The sequence below is a fragment of the Oenanthe melanoleuca genome, chromosome 25 (genome assembly GCF_029582105.1).
Source record: "Oenanthe melanoleuca isolate GR-GAL-2019-014 chromosome 25, OMel1.0, whole genome shotgun sequence".
Lineage (NCBI taxonomy): Eukaryota > Metazoa > Chordata > Aves > Passeriformes > Muscicapidae > Oenanthe > Oenanthe melanoleuca.
The window spans coordinates 6,644,230-6,667,801 of NC_079358.1; the positions used below are offsets into that span (position 1 = coordinate 6,644,230).

The window sequence follows — 23,572 nt, forward strand, 5'->3', positions numbered from 1 at the left end:
CCCAAAACGTGAAATCCCAAAAATGTCAAATCCCAAAATGAGACTCAAAAATGTGAAATCCCAAAATGTGACACCCCAAAAATGAGACCCCAAACCCCCCCCAAAAAAATCCCAAAATTAGAGATAGAACCCAAAATGTGAGAGCCCAAAATGTGAAATCCCAAAAATGAGAAATCCCAAAATGGGAGATCCCAAAAATGTGACACCCCAAAATATGACACCCCAAAAATGAGACCCCAAAACCCCCCCCAAAAAAACCCCAAAATTAGAGATAGAACTCAAAATGTGAGACCTGAATTGTGACACCCCAAAAATGAGACCCCAAAATGTGAAATCCCAAAATGAGACCCCAAAACTGTGAGACCCCAAATATGAGACTCCCCAGAAATGAGACCCCAAAATTATAGAACCCAAAATGTGGCACCCCAAAAATGTGAAATCCCAAAAATGTGAAATCCCAAAAATGAGAAATCCCAAAAATGAGACCCCAAAATGTGAAATCCCAAAAATGTGAGACCCCAAAAATGAGACCCCAAACCCCCCCCAAAAAAACCCCAAAATTAGAGATAGAACCCAAAATGTGAGAGCCCAAAATGTGAAATCCCAAAAATGTCAAATCCCAAAATGTGAGAGCCCAAAATGTGAAATCCCAAAAATGTGAAATTCCAAAAATGAGACCTCAAAAATGAGATCCCAAAACCCCCCAAAAAAAACCCCAAAATTAGAGATAGAACCCAAAATGTGAGAGTCCAAAATGTGAAATCCCAAAAATGAGAAATCCCAAAAATGAGACCCCAAAATGTGAGATCCCCAAATGTGACATCCCAAAAATGAGATCCCACACCCCCACCCAAAAAAACTACCCAAAATTAGAGATAGAACCCAAAATGTGAGACCTGAATTGTGACACCCCAAAAATGAGACCCCAAAATGTGAAATCCCAAAATGAGACCCCAAAAATGTGAGACCCCAAATATGAGACTCCCCAAAAATGAGACCTCAAAATTACAGAACCCAAAATGTGACACCCCAAAAATGTGAAATCCCAGAAAATGTGAGACCCCAAAACCCCCCCAAAAAAACCCCCCAAAATTAGAGATAGAACCCTAAATGTGACACCCCAAAAATCAGAGACCCCAAAAATGCAACATCCCAAAAAAGTGACACCCCAAAACTTCTCAACCTCCCCAACCCCCCCCCCAGGATCCCCCCAAATCCCTCCAGGAACCCCAAAATCCCCCAGGATCTCCCCACCCCCCTCCCCAGTTCCTCCCACTATCCCCCAGTTCCTCCCAGTTCCTCCCAGTGCCCCCCCCAGCTCCTCCCAGTGCCCCCTCAGTGCCCTCCCAGTTCCCCCCAGTTCCTCCCAGTGCTCTCCCAGTTCCTCCCAGTTCCCCCCAGTTCCTCCCAGGGCCCCCCCCAGTTCCTCCCAGTGCCCCCTCAGTGCCCTCCCAGTTCCCCCGATGCTCTCCCAGTTCCTCCCAGTGCCCCCCAATCCCCCTCCCAGTCCCTCCCAGTTCCCCCGGTGCACTCCCAGTCCTGCCCAGTGCTCCCAGTCCCCTCCCAGTCCCCCCAGTTCCTCCCAATACCTACCCCCGTGCCCCCCAGTTTCTCCCAGTGCTCCCAGTTCCCCCCAGTGCCCCCCCAGTCCCTCCCAGTTTCTCCCAGTGCTCCCAGTTCCCCCCAGTGCCCACCTTGGCACACAGCCAGTCCTCGTTGATTTTGGGTTTGGGGTCGCTGTAGTGCAGGGACACGCGGTGCCCCAGCAGGGTCAGCCCGGCCTGGGGGCACAGGGGTCACAGGGGGGTCATGGGGTCATCATGGGGTCACAGGAGGGTCAGGGGGTCACAGGGGGGTCACAGGGGGGGTCATGGGGTCATCATGGGGTCACAGGAGGGTCAGGGGGTCACAGGGGGGTCACAGGGGGGGCACAGGGGGGTCAGGGGGTCACAGGGGAGGCATATGGGGGGCACGAGGGGGGCACGAGGGGTCACAGAGGGGTCATGGGGTCAGAGGGGGGGCATGGGGGGGCACAGGGGTCACAGGGTCACACAGGGGTCACACAGGGGTCGGGGGGGCACAGAGGGGGTTGGGGAGGCAGAGAGTGGCACAGGAGGGGTCAGGGGGGGCACAGAGGGGCACAGAGGGGGCACAGGGGGGCACAGAGGGGGCACAGGGGGGCAGAGAGGGGGCACAGGGGGGCAGAGAGGGGGTTGGGGAGGCAGAGAGTGGCACAGGAGGGGTCAGGGGGGCACAGAGGGGGCACAGGGGGGCACAGAGGGGGTTGGGGAGGCAGAGAGGGGCATAGGGGGGCACAGGGGGGTCAGGGGGGTCACAGAGGGGTCATGGGGTCACAGGGGGGTCACGGGGGAGCACAGGGGTCACAGGGTCACACAGGGGTCACACAGGGGTCGGGGGGGCACAGAGGGGGCACAGGGGGTCACAGAGGGGGTTGGAAAGGCAGAGAGGGGCATAGGGGGCACAGGGGGGTCAGGGGGTCACAGGAGGGGCACAGGGGGGTCAGGGTTATGTGGTGCCCCAGCCTTGCCCAGGGGGGCACCAGGGGGGCACCAGAAAGTGAATTTTGGGGCACCAGGATGTAAATTGGGGGGGCACCAAGAGCAAACCAGGATGTGAAACTGGGGGGCACCAGGACTCATTCTGAGGGGCACCAGGGGGGCACCAGGATATGAACTGGGGGGCACCAGGATATGAACTGGGGGGGCACCAGGACACGAACTGGGGGGCACCAGGACATGAACTGGGGAGCACCAGGATATGAACTGGGGGGCACCAGGATATGAACTGGGGGGCACCAGGACACAAACTGGGGGGCACCAGGACATGAACTGGGGGGCACCAGGACACGAACTGGGGGGCACCAGGATATGAACTGGGGGGCACCAGGATATGAACTGGGGAAGCACCAGGATATGAACTGGGGGGCACCAGGATATGAACTGGGGGGCACCAGGATATGAACTGGGGGGAACCAGGATATGAACTGGGGGGAACCAGGATATGAACTGGGGGGGCACCAGGGGGCACCAGGATATGAACTGGGGGGGCACCAGGATATGAACTGGGGGGCACCAGGACACGAACTGGGGGGCACCAGGATATGAACTGGGGGGCACCAGGATATGAACTGGGGGGGGCACCAGGACATGAACTGGGGGGCACCAGGATATGAACTGGGGGGGGCACCAGGACATGAACTGGGGGGGCACCAGGATATGAACTGGGGGGCACCAGAATATGAACTGGGGGGCACCAGGACATGAACTGGGGGGCACCAGGACATGAACTGGGGGGCACCAGAATATGGACTGGGGGGGGAACCAGGATATGAACTGGGGGGCACCAGGATATGAACTGGAGGGAATCAGGATATGAACTGGGGGGCACTAGGACACGAACTGGGGGGCACCAGGATATGAACTGGGGGGCACCAGGAGTCGTCTTGAGGAGCACCAGGGGGGCACCAGAAAGTGAATTTGGGGGGCACCAGGGTGTGAATTTGGGGGCACCAGAACATGAACTGGGAGGCACCAGGAGCACACCAGGATGTGAATTTGGGGGGCTCTTGAGGAGCACCTGGGGGGCACCAGAAAGTGAATCTGGGGGGCACCAGGACATGAACCAGGGGAGCACCAGAAAGTGAATTTGGGGGCACCAGGGGGGGCACCAGGATGTGAACTTGGGGGGCATCGGGACACAAATCGAGGGGGCACCAGGGCTGATTTTGAGGAGCACCAGGGGGCAGCAGGATGTGAAACTGGGGGGCACCAGGGTGTGAACTGGGGGGCACCAGGGTGTGAACTGGGGGCACCAGGGTGTGAACTGGGGGCACCAGGGTGTGAACTGGGGGGCACCACAATGTGAAACTGGGGGGCACCAGGGTGTGAACTGGGGGCACCAGGGTGTGAACTGGGGGCACCAGGGTGTGAACTGGGGGGCACCACAATGTGAAACTGGGGGGCACCAGGGTGTGAACTGGGGGCACCAGGGTGTGAACTGGGGGGCACCACAATGTGAAACTGGGGGCACCAGGGTGTGAACTGGGGGCACCACAATGTGAAACTGGGGGGCACCAGGGTGTGAACTGGGGGCACCAGGGTGTGAACTGGGGGCACCAGGACTGGCACCAGGGGGGCACCAGGGTGTGAATTCAGGAGGTGCCAGGGCTGGAATTTGGGGTCACCAGCACTGGAATTGGGGCACCAGAGCTTGTCCCAGATGGCACCAGCAGCTCGTACTGGGAACACTGGGACCCCCCACTGTGGGGACACGGCCACCAGTACAGGCCAGTACAAACCAATACAAACCAGTACAGGCCAGTACAAACCAATACAAACCAGTACAGGCCAGTACAAACCAATACAAACCAGTACAGGCCAGTACAAACCAATACAAACCAGTACAAACCAATACAGGCCAGTACTAACCAATGCAAACCAGTACTAACCAATACAAGCCAGTACAGACCAGTACAGGCCAGTATAGACCAGTACAGACCAGTACAAACCAATACAGGCCAGTACAAACCAGTACAGACCAATACAAACTCATTACCCCCCCACCTGCTCTACCCCACCCCCACTGGCCCCTCCCCCACCCCTCCCCGTCTTATTGCCCCCCCCCTTTTTCTCAGCCCCTCCCCCCGGCTCGGCCCCTCCCCCCGCCGCCCCTCCCCCACCTGGTTGGCCTCCATCCACCGCGCCGCCTCCTGCACGTGATGAAATTCCACGAAGGCGAATCCGCGGCTCTGACCTGCAACGGGGGGGGGTGGGTGGGGGGCACCCATGGGTGGGGCTGGAACCCCTCTGGGACCCTCCTGGGGTGGGGATGGGCACCCGTGGGTGGGGCTGGAACCCCTCTGGGACCCCTCCAGATGAACCTCCTGGTGCCCCCTGGAGAGTTTGGGTGTCCCCTGGGGACAGGGCCAGCACCCCTGGGTGCTCCTGAGGACAGGGTGTGGCACCCCTGGCTTTAAACCTGGCACCCCTGGGTGCCCCCCAAGTCTGGCACAGCACCCCTGGGTGCCCCTGAGGGGGGAGACAGGCACCCCTGGGTGCTCCTAAGATGGAGACTGGCACCCCTGGGTGCCCTTAGGGAGGGGACAAGCATCCCTGGGTGCTCCCCTAAGCCTGGCACAGCACCCCTGGGTGCTCCTAGGGAAGGGACAGGCACCCCTGGGTGCCCCTGAGGAGGGAGACAGGCACCCCTGGGTGCTCCTAAGATGGAGACAGGCACCCCTGGGTGCTCCTGGGGACAGGGTCTGGCACCCCTGGCTCTGAACCTGGCACCCCTGGGTGCCCCCCAAGTCTGGTGCAGCACCCCTGGGTGCTCCATGAGATGGGATCAGCACCCCTGGGTGCCCCTAGGGAGGACACAAGCACCCCTGGGTGCCCCTAGAGATGAGACTGGCACCCCTGGGTGCCCCTGAGGGGGAGACAGACACCCCTGGGTGTCTGTAAAGATGGGATCAGCACCCCTGGGTGCTCCTAGGGAAGGGACAGGCACCCCTGGGTGCCCCTGGGGAAATGATGAGCCCCCTCAGTTCCAGCACAGCACCCCTGGGTGCTCCTAAAAATGGGATCAGCACCCCTGGGTGCCCCTAGGGAGGGGACAGACACCCCTGGGTGTCTGTAAAGATGCGATCAGCACCCCTGGGTGCTCCCTAAGGAAGAGACTGGCACCCCTGGGTGCCCCTGGGGAAATGATGAGCCCCCTCAGTTCCAGCACAGCACCCCTGGGTGCTCCTAGAGATGGAACTGGCACCCCTGGGTGCTCCCTAAGGAAGAGACTGGCACCCCTGGGTGCCCCTGGGGAATGGGATCAGCACCCCTGGGTGCTCCTAAAGATGAGACAGACACCCCTGGGTGTCCCTAGGGAAAAGGACAAGCAGCCCTGGGTGCCCCTGAGTAGGTGACAGACACCCCTGGGTGTCCCCTAAGTCTGGCAAAGGCACCCACAGATACTCCTAGAGGGAACAGGCACCCCTGGGTGCCCCCTGAAGATGGGATCAGCACCCCTGGGTGCCCCAGCAGAGAGAGCAGACACTCCTGAGTGCTCCTAAAGATGGGATCAGCACCCCTGGGTGCCCCTAGAGATGAGACCAGCACCCCTGGGTGCCCCCTAAAGATGGGACAGGCACCCCTGGGTGCCCCTGGGGATGGGATCAGCACCCCTGGGTGCTCCTAAAGATGGGACAGGCACCCCTGGGTGCCCCTGGGGATGGGATCAGCACCCCTGGGTGCTCCTAAAGATGGGACTGGCACCTCTGGGTGCCCCTGGGGATGGGATCAGCACCCCTGGGTGCTCCTAAAGATGGGACAGGCACCCCTGGGTGCCCCTGGGGATGGGATCAGCAGCTCTGGTGCCCCCCAAGTCCAGTGCAGCACCCCTGGGAAGGGGACAGGCACCCCTGGGTGCCCCTGAGTCTGGCACAAGCACCCCTGGGGACGGGACAGACACCCCTGGGTGCCCCTTAAAGACGGGACCAGCACCCCTGGGTGCCCCCTAAGGACAGAACTGGCACCCCCAGGTGTCCCCTGGCACGGGCAGGACAGGGAACCACCCCCTCCAAGGGACCCAGGTGTGTCAGGGTGCCCCCACCCCAAAGGGGCCCAGGTGAGCAGGGAAGGGACCCAGGTGAGCAGGAGGGGCCCAGGTGAGATGAAGGCTCCAGGTGAGCAGGGGAGGGGCCCAGGTGAGATGAAGGCTCCAGGTGAGACTCACCTGAGGATTTGTTGCGCATCAGCCGCACCTCCCGGGGCTGCACCCCCTGCGCCTGCAGCTGCGCCCGGATCTGGGGGGACACGGGGACAGCGGCCACGTCACTGGGGACAGGGGGATGGGGACATGGGACAGGGGGACAGGGGGACAGGGGGATGGGGGACATGGGACAGAGGGACAGGGGGACAGGGGACACAGGGACACAGGGGACAGCAGGGACACAGGGACAGGGGAGGACACACAGGGACAGGGGACAGGGGGACAGGGGGACAGGGGTACACAGGGACAGGGGACACTGGGACAGGGGGACAGGGGGACATGGGGATGGGGGGACACAGGGACAGGGGGACAGAGGGACACAGGGACAGGGGACACAGGGGGACAGAGGGACAGGGGGACACAGGGGACAGGGGGACAGGGGGATGGGGGGACATGAGGACAGTGGCCACGTCACTGGGGACAGGGGGACAGAGGGACAGGGGGACAGGGGACAAATGGGACAGGGGGACATGGGGACAGCAGCCACGTCACTGGGGACACAGGGACAGGATCCAGAGGGGACATGGGGACACGGGGACATCACCCAGAGGGGACACAGGGACACGGGGACAGCATCCAGAGGGGACACAGGGACACGGGGACAGCACCCAGAGGGGACACGAGGATAGCACCCAGAGGGGACACAGGGACACAGGGACACAGGGACAGCACCCAGAGGGGACATGGGGCCAGCACCCAGAGGGGACACGGGGACAGCACCCAGAGGGGACACGGGGACACAGGGACAGCACCCAGAGGGGACACAGGGACAGCACCCAGAGGGGACACAGGGACAGCACCCAGAGGGGACATGGGGACAGCACCCAGAGGGGACACGGGGACAGCACCCAGAGGGGACACGGGGACAGCACCCAGAGGGGACATGGGGACAGCACCCAGAAGGGACACGGGACAGCACCCAGAGGGGACACGGGCCAGCACCCAGAGGGGACATGGGGACACAGGGCCAGCACCCAGAGGGGACACAGGACAGCACCCAGAGGGGACACGGGGCCAGCACCCAGAGGGGACATGGGGACAGAACCCAGAGGGGACACAGGGACAGCACCCAGAGGGGACATGGGGACAGCACCCAGAGGGGACACGGGGACAGCACCCAGAGGGGACATGGGGACAGCACCCAGAGGGGACATGGGGACAGCACCCAGAAGGGACACGGGACAGCACCCAGAGGGGACACGGGACAGCACCCAGAGGGGACATGGGGACACAGGGCCAGCACCCAGAGGGGACACAGGACAGCACCCAGAGGGGACACGGGGCCAGCACCCAGAGGGGACATGGGGACAGAACCCAGAGGGGACACAGGACAGCACCCAGAGGGGACACGGGACAGCACCCAGAGGGGACATGGGACAGCACCCAGAGGGGACACAGGGACAGCACCCAGAGGGGACACGGGACAGCACCCAGAGGGGACACGGGGCCAGAACCCAGAGGGGACACGGGCCAGCACCCAGAGGGGACATGGGGACACGGGCCAGCACCCAGAGGGGACATGGGGACACAGGACAGCACCCAGAGGGGACACAGGACAGCACCCAGAGGGGACACAGAGACATCACCCAGAGGGGACACAGGACAGCACCCAGAGGGGACACGGGCCAGCACCCAGAGGGGACATGGGGACACAGGACAGCACCCAGAGGGGACACAGGACAGCACCCAGAGGGGACACAGAGACATCACCCAGAGGGGACACAGGACAGCACCCAGAGGGGACACGGGCCAGCACCCAGAGGGGACATGGGGACACGGGCCAGCACCCAGAGGGGACACGGGCCAGCACCCAGAGGGGACACGGGCCAGCAGCGGGGCGTGGCCGCCCGGGGCGGGGCTCACGTCGTTCTCGGTGGCCGCCTGCGGCAGCATCCGCAGCATGACGATGGTGCTGGCCCGCGGCTCCTCCTCGGGCCCCTCCCGGTAATCCTGGTCCCGGTAATCGCCGTCAGCGCCGAACGGCAGCGCGGGCGGGTCCCGGGGCGGGTCCCGGCCCTGCTCCCGCTTCCGCGGCGGCTCCGCGCTCTCGTAGGAGCCCTGCGAGAGGAGAGGGAGGGAGGGGGAGCAGTGGAGTTACAGGAAAATGGATACTTTGGATATTCTAGAGGACATTCAGAACCAGCTGGAGATGGTTCACGGAGATTTAAGCCAGGCCTGGAACCTTGAAACCATCTTGGAGGAGAAAATTGAGAAACAACTGGGTAACAGAAAAATAGAAATTAGAAAAATAAAAAATATGCTAACAAAAAAATAGAGAGTAGGAAAAGCGATTGCTTGACAGGAAAATAAAGATAAATATAAAATATAAATATAAACATAAACATAAACATAAATATAAATAATGCAATTGTTTGACAGAAAACTTGAGAATAGAAAAACAAAATCAATTGTTACAAAAAATTCCCAACACGATTAAGTTCTGTCTGGTTCAAGAGGGAATTGTGGGGGTGGGTTTAGAGGAAAATGGACATTTGGAACATTTAGAGATTTGGAACCAGCAGGAGATGGTTCATGGAGATTTATCCAGGCCTGGAACCCTGAAACCATCTTGGAGGAGAAAATTGAGAAACAACTGGGTAACAGAAAAATAGAAATTAGAAAAATAAAAAATATGCTAACAAAAAAATAGAGAGTAGGAAAAGAAAAGCAATTGCTTGACAGGAAAATAGAGAATATAAAAAATGGAATTGTTTGACAGAAAACTTGAGAATAGAAAAACAAATCAATTGTTACAAAAAATTCCCAACATGATTAAGTTCTGTCTGGTTCAAGAGAATTGTGGGGATTGGGTTAGAGGAAAATGGATATTTGGAACACTTAGAAGAGATTTAGAACCAGCAGGAAATGGTTTATGGAGATTTATCCAGGCCTGGAACCTTGAAACCACCTAGGAGAAGAAAATCGAAGAAGAGAAATAATTGGGAAACAGAAAAATAGAGAAGAGAGAAAGAAAAACAATTGAAGAAAGCAATTGCCTGACAGAAAAATAGAAAATGGAATAAAATAATTGCTGGACAGAAAAATAAAGAATAGAAAAAAACAAACAACTGCTCAACAGGAAGATAAAAAGTAGAGAAAAGCAATTGCCTGACACAAAAATAAAAAATAGAGAAGGAGAAATAACTGCCTGATAGAAAAATAGAGAATAGGAAAAGAAAGGCAATTGTTACAAAAATTCCCAACATTATTGAAAATGCTCTGGAGAAGTTCTGGCTGGTTCAAGAGGAAAAGAGGGAATTGTGGGGGTGGGCTTAGAGGAAAATGAATATTTTGAACATTTAGAGATTTGGAACCAGCAGGAATGAGTGTGGGAGAGCCAGGCCTGGAACCTTGAAACCACCTTGGAGGAGAAAATTTGAGGAAGAGGAACAATTGCCTGACCAAAAAAAAAAAAACAAAGAATAGAGGAAGAGGAACAATTGCCTGACAGAAAAACAGAGAATTGTGTCAAAGAAAACTGGACACAGGGTGGGCTCCAGGAAATTCAGGAACCAATGAAAATGAGAAAAACTTGCACAATCACCTCATGATCAAGGACTTGAGCCAATAGTAAGTTGTGTTTTGACATAAAAGGAAATAAAAAATTGTGTATTAGGGTAAGAATTGAAACAATAAAACACTTCTGCTTTTTTTACACTGAACCTGCAGAGTCCTGGGGTGATTTTTGATGTTTGTATCCCCAGTTTTCTGTTCTGTTTGGGTTGGATATTGGGTGCTGCAGCTTTAAGATTGGTTCCAGGAGTGGAGGGGGAGAGGAGAAGCAGAGTTTGTTATCAGAAATTGCATTTCCTGCACTTCCTCCTACACATTTTTCTCACAGAAAAATTTTTGTTGTCAGCAGCACAGAGTTCTCTGCTCTTAGTTAAGTTTTTGGCTAGCTGAGGTAAAGAAAGTCTATGAATTTTGGGGCTTTTTTTCCTTTTTTTTTAATTTTTTTTTAAATTTTGAACCTGCTCTGGAGTGAAAAGCCAGAAGAGCACAGGGGCTCACCTGGGCTGGACATTTCCCAATTCTGGAGGGACTGAGAACAACCTGAGTGAGCCAAGATTCAGAAGGATTCCTCTGAATTTGTCATCTCTTCAGAGTGGTGAGAGATTTTTTTCCTTAGTGCTGTTGTTTTTGTTGCTTTACTGATTTTTTTTTTCCACTTCTCCCCATGGAAATCTTTTCCTGAATAAGTTGGGGGAGGGACTGCTCAAATCTGTTTCCTAGAGGGATCCAATTTGGAGATTTTCTTCTAAATTTGTCCTAAATCATGACAGTGATTTCTGTGCTCAGATTGTGACCCTGATGTGATTTACAGAGCTGGGATCAGTGAAAAACCCAGAAGGAAATCACAGAAATCACAGAGGGACGGAGACCAACTTGGATCAGTGAGGAGAAAATACAAAAAGAAAATTGCAAGAGAACACCTGAGAGGTGAAAAGGAGATCACTGAAGGACTGAAGGTCAAGGTCAGAGGCAGGTGAGCAGGAGGGGCACAATTTGCCCTCCCAAATTTACTCTAAACCATGACGGTGATTTCTGTGCTCAGATTGTGACTCTGATGTGATTTACAGAGCTGGGATCAGGAAAAAAGCCCAGGAGGAAATCACAGAAATCACAGAGGGACTGAGACCAACTTGGATCAGTAGAAAAAAATACAAAAAAATTACAAGAGGACACCAGAGGTGAAAAGGAGATCACTGAAGGACTGAAGGTCAAGGTCAGAGGCAGGTGAACAGGAGGGGCACAATTTGCCCTCCCAAATTTACTCTAAACCATGACGGTGATTTCTGTGCTCAGATTGTGACTCTGATGTGATTTACAGAGCTGGGATCAGGAAAAAAGCCCAGGAGGAAATCACAGAAATCACAGAGGGACTGAGACCAACTTGGATCAGTAGAAAAAAATACAAAAAAATTACAAGAGGACACCAGAGGTGAAAAGGAGATCACTGAAGGACTGAAGGTCAAGGTCAGAGGCAGGTGAACAGGAGGGGCACAATTTGCCCTCCCAAATTTACTCTAAACCATGACGGTGATTTCTGTGCTCAGATTGTGACTCTGATGTGATTTACAGAGCTGGGATCAGGAAAAAAGCCCAGGAGGAAATCACAGAAATCACAGAGGGACTGAGACCAACTTGGATCAGTAGAAAAAAATACAAAAAAATTACAAGAGGACACCAGAGGTGAAAAGGAGATCACTGAAGGACTGAAGGTCAAGGTCAGAGGCAGGTGAACAGGAGGGACATAATTTGCCCTCCCAAATTTACTCTAAACCATGACAGTGATTTCTGTGCTCAGATTGTGACCCTGATGTGATTTACAGAGCTGGGATCAGTGAAAAACCCAGAAGAAGATCCCTGAGGGACTGAGACCAACTTGGATCAGTGAGAAGAAAATAAAAGAGGAAAATTGCAGGAGGCCACATGAGAGGTGAGCAGGAGGAGATGGGTCAGAGTGTGAGTGAAGAAGAAGGAGCCACAGCCAAGCTTCTCCTGCACACACTCCCTGAAAGAGAAATGAGATGTGATGAAACCACCCTTTACAGGCAGCTGCTGTGGTGCAGAAAAAATGGATTTCCTGCTGATCCACAAAGTGCTTTGGATGTGGGGATGTGGAAAGAGGTTGGGGAGGTTTTGTGGGATGCAGTGAGCAGAGGGGACACAGAGACTGAGAAGTTGCACAGGGTTTTTACCAGGCTGCAAGAATTGGAGAGGGAAAAATCAGTGGCCAGCAGGGCTCAGAGCCCTGCAAAGGTGAAAATGGAGTCACCCCCCAGTCCTCCTGCTGCTCCTCCATCCCTGATGGAGGCTCAGATTGACAGGGTGGAGATGGGTGGACAATCACCTCCTTCCCTGTCACCTCTGCCCACTGATGAACCCCCAAGGAAAGCTCCAGCAGAATCCAGAATTCCTAATTCAGTCCAGGAGCAGCTGAAAAAATTAGAACTGGGAAGAGATGGCATGAAGTTGGAAAGATATCAAAAATATGAGGAAGAGGTTTTAAATTGTGAGAGGAGGAGAGGGTTTAGGAATGAAGGTGTGGAGATGAGGGGAGGAGGAGATCCAATGTTGATATGGAAAGGTGTATGTAAAAGTGCATTGATGGAAGGGGAAATTTTACCAATTTATTCATTTATTCTGGGAGGGAATTTTAAGGGAAGGGATCTCAACATTTGGGAGCCATTAGAATGGGAAATAATTAAGGGAACCCGTGAATCAATCAGACAGAATGGATTGAATGCACCTTTAACCCAATCCTTCCTGGATTACATTTTTACATTCCATTTATTAAAACCACGGGACAGCAAAGTACTGACAAGTTTAATTTTGACACCCGTGCAGCAGCTCCTGTGGCAGTCCCGTTGGCAGGATGCCTGCTCAGCTGCTGCTGCACAAAATTCACATTTTGCAGAGGGGAATCCTTTGAGTTTTGCAACAGAAAAAATGCTGACAGGTCAGGGGGAGTTTGCTGATGTGCAAAAACAAGCAAGGTTGTACCCAGACATCTTGTGGCAATCCCAACAATTGGCCAGGGATGTTCTAAAAACCCTTCCAGAGGATGGGAAGAGAATCCCACCCTACAGCAGAGTGAAGCAGGGTGCTAAGGAATCCTACCTGGAGTTTGTAGAGCGTTTGACAAGCGTGCTGGAAAAAACAGAGCAGCATGATGAGGTGAGAAAACTTCTATTAAAGGTTTTAGCTGTAGAAAATGCTAACCCAGCTTGTAAGAGGATTTTGCATGGTTTGCCAGCAGCTGCCACCATGGAGGAGATGATGGAAGCGTGTGCTGGAGTGGGGAGTGCTCAAGAAAACGCTGAATTTTTGGTTTCTGCTCTTGCAGCTGCCCTCAAACCCTTCCTACAAAACACCCACAGCCCAAAATGTTACAACTGTGGCAAGCCAGGGCACCTCAGAGCCCAGTGCAACAGCTCAAAGCCCAAAGGGAAGGGGAAACCCTCGGGGAGCTGCAGCAGGTGCCAAAAATTCGGACACGGCGCGTGGGAATGCCGCTCCAAATTCAGGAAGGATGGGAGCCCCATCTGAGAAACTGGGGTGTGGGGCAGCAAAAAAATTGAATTAAACCTCCAAATATTTTATATAAGGCTTGGAACCTTGCAGGATTAAGCAGCAATTAGTTGTTAATTAAGAATTTTGATTTTTTGCTTTAGCGCAGGGGTGAAGGTTTGGAAGGGATGTGGTGGGTGAAGCTGTCAGAGCACACATAAAATGCTAAAAGAGCTTAAGAAAAACATGAAAAATGAGTGGTTTAGGGTTTAGATGCACTTTAGATAATTAGAGTATTAAAGATTTATTAAAATTAATAGCGATGGTTGTGTTGATAGCAATAGAAATGTTAATTATTGTTAATCATGCTCTACAAAAAGTTACTAACACGATTGAAAATGCTAAAAACACACTGAGCTCAAACCTTTCATGCAAGACAACCACAATCCAAAATCTCAAAGCCCAAAGCAAAAGCTCAAAGCCCAAAGGGAAGGGGAAACCCTCAGGGAGCTGCAGCAGGTGCCAAAAATTCGGACACGGCGCGTGGGAATGTCGCTCCAAATTCAGGAAGGATGGGAGCCCCATCTGAGAAACTGGGGTGTGGGGCAGCAAAAAAATTGAATTAAACCTCCAAATATTTTATATAAGGCTTGGAACCTTGCAGGATTAAGCAGCAATTAGTTGTTAATTAAGAATTTTGATTTTTTGCTTTTAGTGCAGGGGTGAAGGTTTGGAAGGGATGTGTTGGGTGAAGCTGTCAGAGCACACATAGAATGCTAAAAGAGCTTAAGAAAAACATGAAAAATGAGTGGTTTAGGGTTTAGATGCACTTTAGATAATTAGAGTATTAAAGACTTATTAAAATTAATAGTGATGATTGTGTTGATAGTGGTAGAAATGTTAATTATTGTTAATCATGCTCTACAAAAAGTTACTAACACGATTGAAAATGCTAAAAACACACTGAGCTCAAACCTTTCATGCAAGACAACCACAATCCAAAATCTCAAAGCCCAAAGCAAAAGCTCAAAGCCCAAAGGGAAGGGGAAACCCTCAGGGAGCTGCAGCAGGTGCCAAAAATTCGGACACGGCGCGTGGGAATGCCGCTCCAAATTCAGGAAGGATGGGAGCCCCATCTGAGAAATTGGGGTGTGGGGCAGCAAAAAAATTGAATTAAACCTCCAAATATTTTATATAAGGCCTGGAACCTTGCAGGATTAAGCAGCAATTAATTGTTAATTAAGAATTTTGATTTTTTGCTTTTAGTGCAGGGGTGAAGGTTTGGAAGGGATGTGGTGGGTGAAGCTGTCAGAGCACTCAGTTCATAAAATGCTAAAAGAAATTACAAAAACATGAAAAATGAGTGATTTAGGGTTTAGATGCACTTTAGGTAGTTAGAGTATTAAAGATTTATTAAAATTAATAGTGATGGTTGTGTTGATAGCAATAGAAATGTTAGTTATTGTTAATCATGCTCTACAAAAAGTTACTAACACGATTGAAAATGCTAAAAACACACTGAGCTCAAACCTTTCATGCAAGACAACCACAATCCAAAATCTCAAAGCCCAAAGCAAAAGCTCAAAGCCCAAAGGGAAGGGGAAACCCTCAGGGAGCTGCAGCAGGTGCCAAAAATTCGGACACGGCGCGTGGGAATGCCGCTCCAAATTCAGGAAGGATGGGAGCCCCATCTGAGAAACTGGGGTGTGGGGCAGCAAAAAAATTGAATTAAACCTCCAAATATTTTATATAAGGCTTGCAACTTTGCAGGATTAAGCAGCAATTAATTGTTAATTAAGAATTTTGATTTTTTGCTTTTAGCGCAGGGGTGAAGGTTTGGAAGGGATGTGTTGGGTGAAGCTGTCAGAGCACACATAAAATGCTAAAAGAGATTACAAAAAACATGAAAAATGAGTGATTTAGGGTTTAGATGCACTTTAGGTAGTTAGAGTATTAATGATTTATTAAAATTAATAGTGATGGTTGTGTTGATAGCAATAGAAATGTTAATTATTGCTCGTTAAATTTTACAAAGAACTAACAATATGATTGAAAATGTTATGAAGAAGGTCTGGCTGGTTCAAGTAGAAGAAAAGGGATGGATTTAGAGGAAAATGGACATTTTGAACCAGCCAGAAGATGGGTAGGAGAGCTTTAAAGAAAATTCAAGCTAAGCCTGTAACCCCATCCTTGAGGCCACACCTGAAGGAGAAAATAAAACAAAAATTGATAGAAAAGTAACAGATACAGGGAGTGGACAGGAAGCGAAGGAAAAGACAAAAGTCTGCATAATTGCCACATAAATAAATACTTTAGTTAATAATTAGCTTTGTGACTGCTTATAAACAAAAATAATTGTATTTTAGAGCAAGAATTAAACAATAAACAGCTTTTGTTTAATTCCCATGGAACCACGCAGTGATTTCTCTTTTCCAATGTGGGCTGAGCCCTCCCCAGCACCCCAACACTCACCTGGGGGGGGGTCCCGGCAGCGGGAGGCCCCTCTGGAGGGCCCCCGTAGCCGCGATAGTCCATGTCGCGATAGTCGTGGTCGCGCTGGCTGCGGGAGCCGTCCTCGGAGGGGGGAGGGGCGCCCCCGTAGCGCCCCGTGCGGTCCCCACGGCCGCCCCTAGGGGGGGCTGCGGGTCAGGGGCGGCCCCCCCAAATTTTGGAGGGTCCCCCCTAAATGTCCCCTCAGTTCTGCGGTCCCCAAATGTCGCCTCTGTGCCATCCCCAAATCCCCCCCGAGGTGCCCCTCCCCCAAAGTCCCTTCCCTCCCTGAAGTCCCTGCTCCCCTGTTAATAAAATATTACATTTTATTTAACGAGGATCCTCAAGAATTCCTCAGATTTTACACCCCCCCAATCCCAAATTTTGGGGGGTCGCCCCTACCTGCGCTCGTACTCCATGGTGCCAGCACCTGTGAGGGCAGCAACTGGTCAGACTGGGAAATACTGGGACAAACTGGGTTTAATGGGAAGCAAACTGAATGAAGTGGAAAGCGCTGGGATTGATTGAGAAGAATGACTTAAAAATTCTGTAAAAAACTGAGAAAGGCAAAGGGGTAAGAGGGGGAAATGAAGATGCAACTGGGATGAACTGGGAACGCTGGGCCCTGTGCAGGGCAGAACCACCCTCATAGCCCGACCCTAATTAGCACAAAAGTCCAAACCCCCTAATTAGCACAAAAGTCCAAACCCCCTAATTAGCATGAATTAACATGCGACTTCCCCCCACCTCCTAATTACCGTGAAAATTCGACCCCCGAGTCCTTCTCTCACACCCCCTCCCTCACAAACTGCACCGGCAGCTCCGCCCCTCACGGGCAGCCCCGCCCCTCCCGGTAAATCCCGCCCCTCCCGGTAAATCCCTCCCCCTCCCGGTTTGACCCTCCCTTCCCCACAGCCCCCTCCCCGCCTCGGTCAGGCCCGTCCCTCCCCTCACGGACGTTCCGACCTCACCGGGCGCCGCCGCCGCCGCCGCTTCCCCAGCACCAAAATGGCGGCGCCGCTCCCCCTCAGCCGGGCTCGTCCCGCGCGCCCGCCCCCTCTGCCCTCCCATTGGTCTAGAGTCCCGCCATTCTGGAAATCCCGCGTTTCTATTGGTTGATGCTGTAGAAGGGGTGGTGCAGCGTTACCTTGGGCTGTGATTGGTTGAGAGGTAAAAAAGGCGTGGCCACCGTGAGGGGAGTAGGCGGGACAAAGCAAATGCCGCGCTCTGATTGGCTAATCCGCGCGAGGGGCGGGACAAAACCCCAGTGGGATGTCGCGATTGGCCGCATTCAGCGGAATCGGCGAGGCGGAGCGGCAGGGGAAAGATGGCGGCGCTGTGGCGGGCGCTGCGGGCGCTGCGGGCGCTGCCCGCCGGGGCTCGGGGCCGCTCGGCGGGATCACCCGGCGCCGTGGCGCTGCCGAGGCCGCTCGGAGCCGACGCGCACGAGGAGGAGCCGATGTTGGTGGCGCAGAGGAAGGTGGGCGGTCAAGGGCAGAGCGGGAGGGGCGGGGCGTGTGGGGATGGGTGGTGGGCGTGGTTTGGGCGGGGTCTGGGGCGGGGCCTTGTAAAAGGGAATGAGATGGGCGGGGTTTAATGAGTGGGCGTGGTTTAAATGTGGGCGGGATTTGTATGGGCTTAAAAGGTGGGCGGGGCCTAAATTGGGGCGGGGGTGATCCGAAATGGGGGAGGGGTCACACCTGGGGACCATGGGTGGGGCCTGGAGGGGCGTGTCCTGTCTGAATTAGGGGAGGGGGACACACCTGGGGACTTTGGGTGTGGCTCAGAGAGGAGCGTGGCCCGAAAAGGGCGTGGCCAATACTCTACCTGGAAAGGGGGGGGTACACCTGAAATTAAAGCTCAGGGGGGTCCAATGCTCCAGAACCCCTGAGGAGGCGGTGGGACACACCTAGGGGTGCTGGGGGAGGGGATGGGACACACCTGGAGCAGGGGCTGGGACACACCTGGGGGTTCTGGGGGAGGGGATGGGACACACCTGGGGGTGCTGGGGGAGGGGATGGGACACACCTGGGGGTGCTGGAGCAGGGGCTGGGACACACCTGGGGGAGGGGCTGGGACACACCTGGGGGTTCTGGGGGAGGGGATGGGACACACCTGGGGGTGCTGGAGGAGGGGATGGGACACACCTGGAGCAGGGGGTGGGACACACTTGGGGGTCTCTGGGGGAGGGGCTGGGACACACCTGGGGGTCTCTGGGGGAGGGGCTGGGACACACCTAGAGGTCCTGGAGCAAGGGATGGCACACACCTGGAGCAGGGGGTGGGACACACCTGGGGGTGCTGGAGCAGGGGCTGGGACACACCTGGGGGTGCTGGGGGAGGCGGTGGGACACACCTGGGGGTGCTGGGGGAGGGGATGGGACACACCTGGAGCAGGGGGTGGGACACACCTGGGGGTTGTGGAGCAAGGGTTGGGACACACCTGGGGAAGGGGCTGGGACACACCTGGGGGTGCTGGCGGAGGGGCTGGTACACACCTGGGGGAGGGGCTGGGACACACCTGAGGGTCCCTGGGGGAGGGGGCGGGACACACCTGGAGCAGGGGGTGGGACACACCTGGAGCAGGGGCTGGGATGCACCTGGAGCAGGGGGTGGGACACACCTGGGGGTTCTGGAGCAGGGACTGGGACACACCTGGAGAAGGGGCTGGGACACACCTGGAGCAGGGGCTGGGACACACCTGGGGGTTCTGTAGGAGGGGCTGGGACACACCTGGAGCAGGGGGTGGGACACACCTGGAGCAGGAGCTGGGACACACCTGGGGGTCCCTGGGGAGGGGCAGAGGGGGCTCAGCAGCACCCTCCCCCCCCCCCAGAACCCCGATTACCACGGCTTCTCTGCCGACCCCGACGCCGACGTGCTGAACATGCGCGCCGCCTTCCTGGCCGGGATCTCCATCGCCATCGTCCTCGGCTCCGTCTTCGTCCATTACCTGCCCGACTACGGGTCAGTGAGGGGGGGTCTCACCTGGGAAACCCCCCAGGGTAAAGAGGGGAGGGGGCCAGCCTTGGGGGAGATTACAGAGGGGCTCTCAGCTATGTTTTTGGGGGTCTGTGGGTGTTGTAGGGTCTCCTGAAGGTTCTCTAGGAGTTTCCAAGAAAATTCAGGAGCCAGCAAGACTCCTGCAGAGCTCACGGGGGTCTCCATGGGTTCTTTGATGGTTTTGGGGGTCTGTAGGGCCCTTTGCAGGTCTGGGGGTGTCTATAGGAGACCATAGGGGGCTGGGGGAGGATATATGGGGGAGGGTTTAGGGGGCTACAGAGCCCTGTGGGGGGGCTAAAGGAGCCTGACTGGGGTTAGGGTGGACTCTGGGGGGTGTATGGGCACCTAGGGGGACACCTGGGCCCTTAAGGAGGGAGGAATTTGGGCACCTGAGCCTTTGAGGAGGGAGGAATTTGGGCACCTGGCAGGAGGTTTGGGATGTCCCCGTGGATCCCTGCCCATCCCTGCCCCCTCCCCACAGGCTGCAGCAGTGGGCCCGGCGCGAGGCCGAGATCCAGGTGCGGGAGCGGGAGCGCCGGGGGCTGCCCCTCCTCACCTCCAACTACTACGACCCCAAGCGCCTCCCGCTGCCCCCTCCAGAGTGACCCCCGGACCCTCAGCTGCCCTCCCGGAGTGACTCCGGACCGCCTCGTTCGCTTGTGAATAAAGTTCTAGGTCATCCCTGACTCCTCGGCCTTTTATTTTGGTGGGAGGGATAAGAAACTACAACTCCCAGCGGCCCTCGCGGCTCGCTGACGTCACCAACAGCGACACCTCGCGGAAGTGGCGCGCTGGTCCCGGCGGCCACGCTTGAGACTACAGCTCCCAGCGGCCCTTGCGGGTCTATGACGCCACCAGGCAGCGACACCATGCGGAAATGGCGCCCCGCTCCCCGCGGCCACTCCCATGTGCCGCCATAGGCTCCCCAGGGCCCCCAACAGCCACTCCAGCCCCACAAAAGCTGCCAGTGAGTCCCTGTCGGACCCTATAGAGCCCCGAGGCTCCCCACGCTCCTCCTGGGCTGCACAGACCCCTCTCCATCACCTAAAGCCTCCTCAAGGCCCCTCGGTGTAGCATCTCCACAGCCTCTTGTGGCTCTGAGGGCCTCCCTTAGACTCCTGTAGGCTCTTGCATTACTTCAGAGGCCTTTGCTTGTATTTTTCCATATGTCATTATGAAGTTGTGAAATCCTGCATGACACTACATAAAGTCTTCCGCGGCTTTTTGTTAGCTCTTCAAGCGCTCCTAAGAGCCTCTGATCGGCCCCTGCAGCCCCACACAAACCCCCTTTATGTTCCTATAGCTCCTCACGGGCCCTATAGCTCCCGTACCCACCCAAAACCCCCGCTCTTCGCCTTTCCAAGCTCTGTGTCCCCTCTCGGCCACCATCGCGGCGGCGCGCGGTGCGCTCTGTCACGAGCCTGCGCAGGGGGCGTGGCCTTCCTCATCCGGGACCCTGCGGCAGGAAAAGGGGCGTGGCCAGCTGGGGCGCGCCCGCCCAATCCCCGCGTGGGGTGAGGCGGGGAGGGAGGGGGCGGGCGGTGGCGGGAGGCGACAGCCAATGGGAGCGCGGCACCGGGAGGCGCCGACCAATGGGAGAGCGCGGGGGGCGTGGCTTCCCCCGCGCAGGGAGGGGGCGGCGGGTGGCAGCGGCCACGGCCGCCATCTTGTCGCGGAGGAGCCGAGCGGAGCGGGCGGGACCCGGCGGCGGGGCCTGGACAGCGACATTGGTGCGAGGCCGGGGGGCGAGCCCGGCGGTGCTGGGGGCTGCTCAGGGCTGGAGGGGTGCGGGGAGGCGGCTCCGGGGTGGGTGGGTGCGGCCCCGCCTTAGGGGAGCCGGCGCTGGGCCTGAGGGGAGATGGGGGGGGGAGCTGTGAGGGGAGAACCGCCCCCCCCCCCTTCATGGGGACCCTCAGGATGGGGAGCGCGGGCTGGGAATGCGACCCCCGCTGGGGGACCCCCGGGGATGGGGAATCCTCCGAGTGGGACCCCCAGGGATGGGGATTCCTCCTCAGATTAATGGGGAACCTTCGTTAAAGAGTGAAATCCCCCCGGGATGGGACCCCCGCGGGGCTCTGGGTGCTGGGAGCGCTCTGAGGCGTGGGGGCGGTGCTGGCCCTGGGGCTGGGGCGTGCTGGTGTGATGGGATGTCGCTTAGTGCCACCCTCGCTGTCCCCAAGTGTCCCTTTCCACCCTTCTCTGTGTCCCTCCATCCCTTCGTGTGGCCCCGGCCATCGCTGGTGGCGCTGGGGCGGTGACAGCCAATGTCACTGTCGCACCTGGTGGCCCCGCCCATGACCTGGTTCACCTGGTGTCGCCTGGTGTCACCCTCTCCGTCCCTGCTGTCACCTGGTGTCACCCTTTCTGTCCCTGGTGTCACCCTGCATCACCCTCCCCATCCCTGCTGTCACTGCGTGTCCCTCAGTGCCACCTCCATTGTCACCCAGTGCCATCTCCAGTATCATCCCCTGTCCCTGGTGTCACCTCTTGTCACCCCCTGTGTCGCTGTGTCCTGCTCTGTGCCACCCTGTGTGTCACCCACAGCTCGTGTCACCACTGCTGTCACCTCCTGTCCCCAGCATCACCCCGTGTCTGTCCCCAGCACTGTCCCCGTGTGACCCTGGCTGGTTTCTGTCCCTAAATGTCCAGCTGTCCCCTTGGAGTCCCCAAATGTCCAGTTCCTTGCTGTCCCTGTCCCCACGTGTCCTGCTCCCCACTGTCCCCAGATGTGCCCTGACTCCATCCTTGTCCCCAGCTGTCCCCTGACATGTCCCTGTCCCCACCTGTCCCCTGACCTGTCTCTGTCCCCACCTGTCCCTGCCTGTCCCCTGACCTGTCCCTGTCCCCACCTGTCCCCTGACCTGTCTCTGTCCCTGCCTGTCCCCTGACCTGTCTCTGTCCCCACCTGTCCCTGACATGTGCCTGACCTGTCCCTGTCCCCAGATGTTGCTGACTTGTCTGTCCCTGTCCCCAGATGTCCCCAGCTGTTGTCCCTGTCATTGATCTGTCCCTGCCATGTCCCTGTCCCCAGCTGTCTCTGTCCCCTGACCTGTGTTTCCCTGTCCCCAGATGTCCCTAACATGTCCCTGTCCCCTGATGTGTCCCTGTCCCCAGATGTCCCTGACCTGTGTGTCCCCATCCTCACATGTCCAGCTCCCCGCTGTCCCTGTCCCTGTCCCCATCCCAGATGTCCCCTGGTGTGTCCCTGATGTGTCCCTGATGTGTCCCTGTCCCCAGTTGTCCCTAGCTGTCCCCTGACCTGTGTGTCCCCATCCCCATATATCTCTGTTCCTAACCTGTCCCTGACCTGTCCCTGTCCCCAGCTGTCCCTGACCTGTCCCTGTCCTTGAGCTGTCCCTGTCCCCCAGATGTCCAGCTGTCCCTGTCCCCAGCTGTCCCTGAGCTGTCCCTTTCCCCCAGATATCCAGCTGTCCTGTCCCTGTCCCTGTCCCTGATCTGTCCCTGTCCCCCAGATGTCCAGCTGTCCTGTCCCTGTCCCTGTCCCCAGCTGTCCCTGTCCCTGAGCTGTCTCTGTCCCTGATCTGTCCCTGTCCCTGTCCCCAGCTGTCCCTGTCCCTGACGTGTCCCTGTCCCCAGATGTCCAGCTGTCCTGTCCCTGACCTGTCCCTGTCCCTGTCCCCAGCTGTCTCTGACCTGTCCCTGTCCCTGAGCTGTCCCTGACCTGTCCCTGTCCCCAGCTGTCCCTGACCTGTCCCTGTCCCTGTCCCCAGATGTCCCTGTCCCTGACGTGTCCCTGTCCCCAGATGTCCCTGACCTGTCCCTGTCCCTGTCCCCAGATGTCCAGCTGTCCTGTCCCTGTCCCCAGCTGTCCCTGTCCCTGTCCCTAACCTGTCCCTGTCCCCAGCTGTCCCTGACGTGTCCCTGTCCCCAGATGTCCAGCTGTCCTGTCCCTGTCCCTGACCTGTCCCTGTCCCCAGATGTCCAGCTCCCCGCTGTCCCTGTCCCTGACGTGTCCCTGTCCCTGTCCCCAGATGTCCAGCTCCCCGCTGTCCTGTCCCTGTCCCTAACCTGTCCCTGTCCCCAGATGTCCAGCTGTCCTGTCCCTGTCCCCAGCTGTCCCTGACGTGTCCCTGTCCCTGTCCCCAGATGTCCAGCTGTCCTGTCCCTGACCTGTCCTGTCCCTGTCCCTGTCCCCAGATGTCCAGCTGTCCCTGAGCTGTCCCTGTCCTGTCCCTGACGTGTCCCTGTCCCCAGATGTCCCTGTCCCTGACCTGTCCCTGTCCCTGTCCCTGACCTGTCCTGTCCCTGTCCCCAGATGTCCCTGT

At 56.3% G+C, this 23,572-nt stretch overlaps 3 protein-coding genes across 3 annotated transcripts in view; 2 read left to right on the plus strand and 1 right to left on the minus strand.

Moving 5' to 3' along the window:
- Positions 1-265: 265 nt before the first annotated feature.
- LOC130263364 (RNA-binding protein 10-like) lies at positions 266-17,271 on the minus strand. The gene is made up of 8 exons (XM_056510871.1): positions 17,256-17,271; positions 16,687-16,714; positions 16,267-16,423; positions 8,644-8,838; positions 6,745-6,814; positions 4,700-4,773; positions 1,695-1,781; positions 266-292 (listed from the first exon to the last, which is right to left on the minus strand). The coding sequence occupies exons 2-8, from the start codon at positions 16,701-16,703 to the stop codon at positions 266-268; spliced, it is 627 nt and encodes a 208-aa protein (XP_056366846.1). The 5' UTR covers positions 16,704-16,714; positions 17,256-17,271.
- Positions 17,272-17,566: 295 nt separating this feature from the next.
- On the plus strand, positions 17,567-19,972 carry NDUFB11 (NADH:ubiquinone oxidoreductase subunit B11). Its single transcript, XM_056510395.1, has 3 exons — positions 17,567-17,764; positions 19,120-19,250; positions 19,768-19,972. The coding sequence occupies exons 1-3, from the start codon at positions 17,612-17,614 to the stop codon at positions 19,889-19,891; spliced, it is 408 nt and encodes a 135-aa protein (XP_056366370.1). The 5' UTR covers positions 17,567-17,611; the 3' UTR covers positions 19,892-19,972.
- A 955-nt stretch (positions 19,973-20,927) lies between these two features.
- UBA1 (ubiquitin like modifier activating enzyme 1) overlaps positions 20,928-23,572 on the plus strand; it is a 44,137-nt gene continuing 41,492 nt past the window's right edge. Inside the window, exon 1 of the mRNA XM_056510427.1 lies at positions 20,928-21,016. The gene's annotated coding sequence lies outside the window, so the exon portion shown is untranslated. The remainder of the gene's footprint in view (positions 21,017-23,572) is intronic.

What these genes read in the sequence shown, in the direction of transcription:
- LOC130263364 (XM_056510871.1), bottom strand. An exon ending in AGGCGGCCACCGAGAACGAC is followed by an intron (nt 6,815 to 8,643) that starts GTGAGCCCCGCC and finishes GTGTCCCCCCAG; the next exon opens with ATCCGGGCGCAGCTGCAGGC. An exon ending in GATGCGCAACAAATCCTCAG is followed by an intron (nt 4,774 to 6,744) that starts GTGAGTCTCACC and finishes CCCCCGTTGCAG; the next exon opens with GTCAGAGCCGCGGATTCGCC.
- NDUFB11 (XM_056510395.1), top strand. Translation starts at nt 17,612, where the DNA reads ATGGCGGCGCTGTGGCGGGCGCTGCGGGCGCTGCGGGCGCTGCCCGCC. An exon ending in TGTTGGTGGCGCAGAGGAAG is followed by an intron (nt 17,765 to 19,119) that starts GTGGGCGGTCAA and finishes CCCCCCCCCCAG; the next exon opens with AACCCCGATTACCACGGCTT. An exon ending in CATTACCTGCCCGACTACGG is followed by an intron (nt 19,251 to 19,767) that starts GTCAGTGAGGGG and finishes CCCTCCCCACAG; the next exon opens with GCTGCAGCAGTGGGCCCGGC.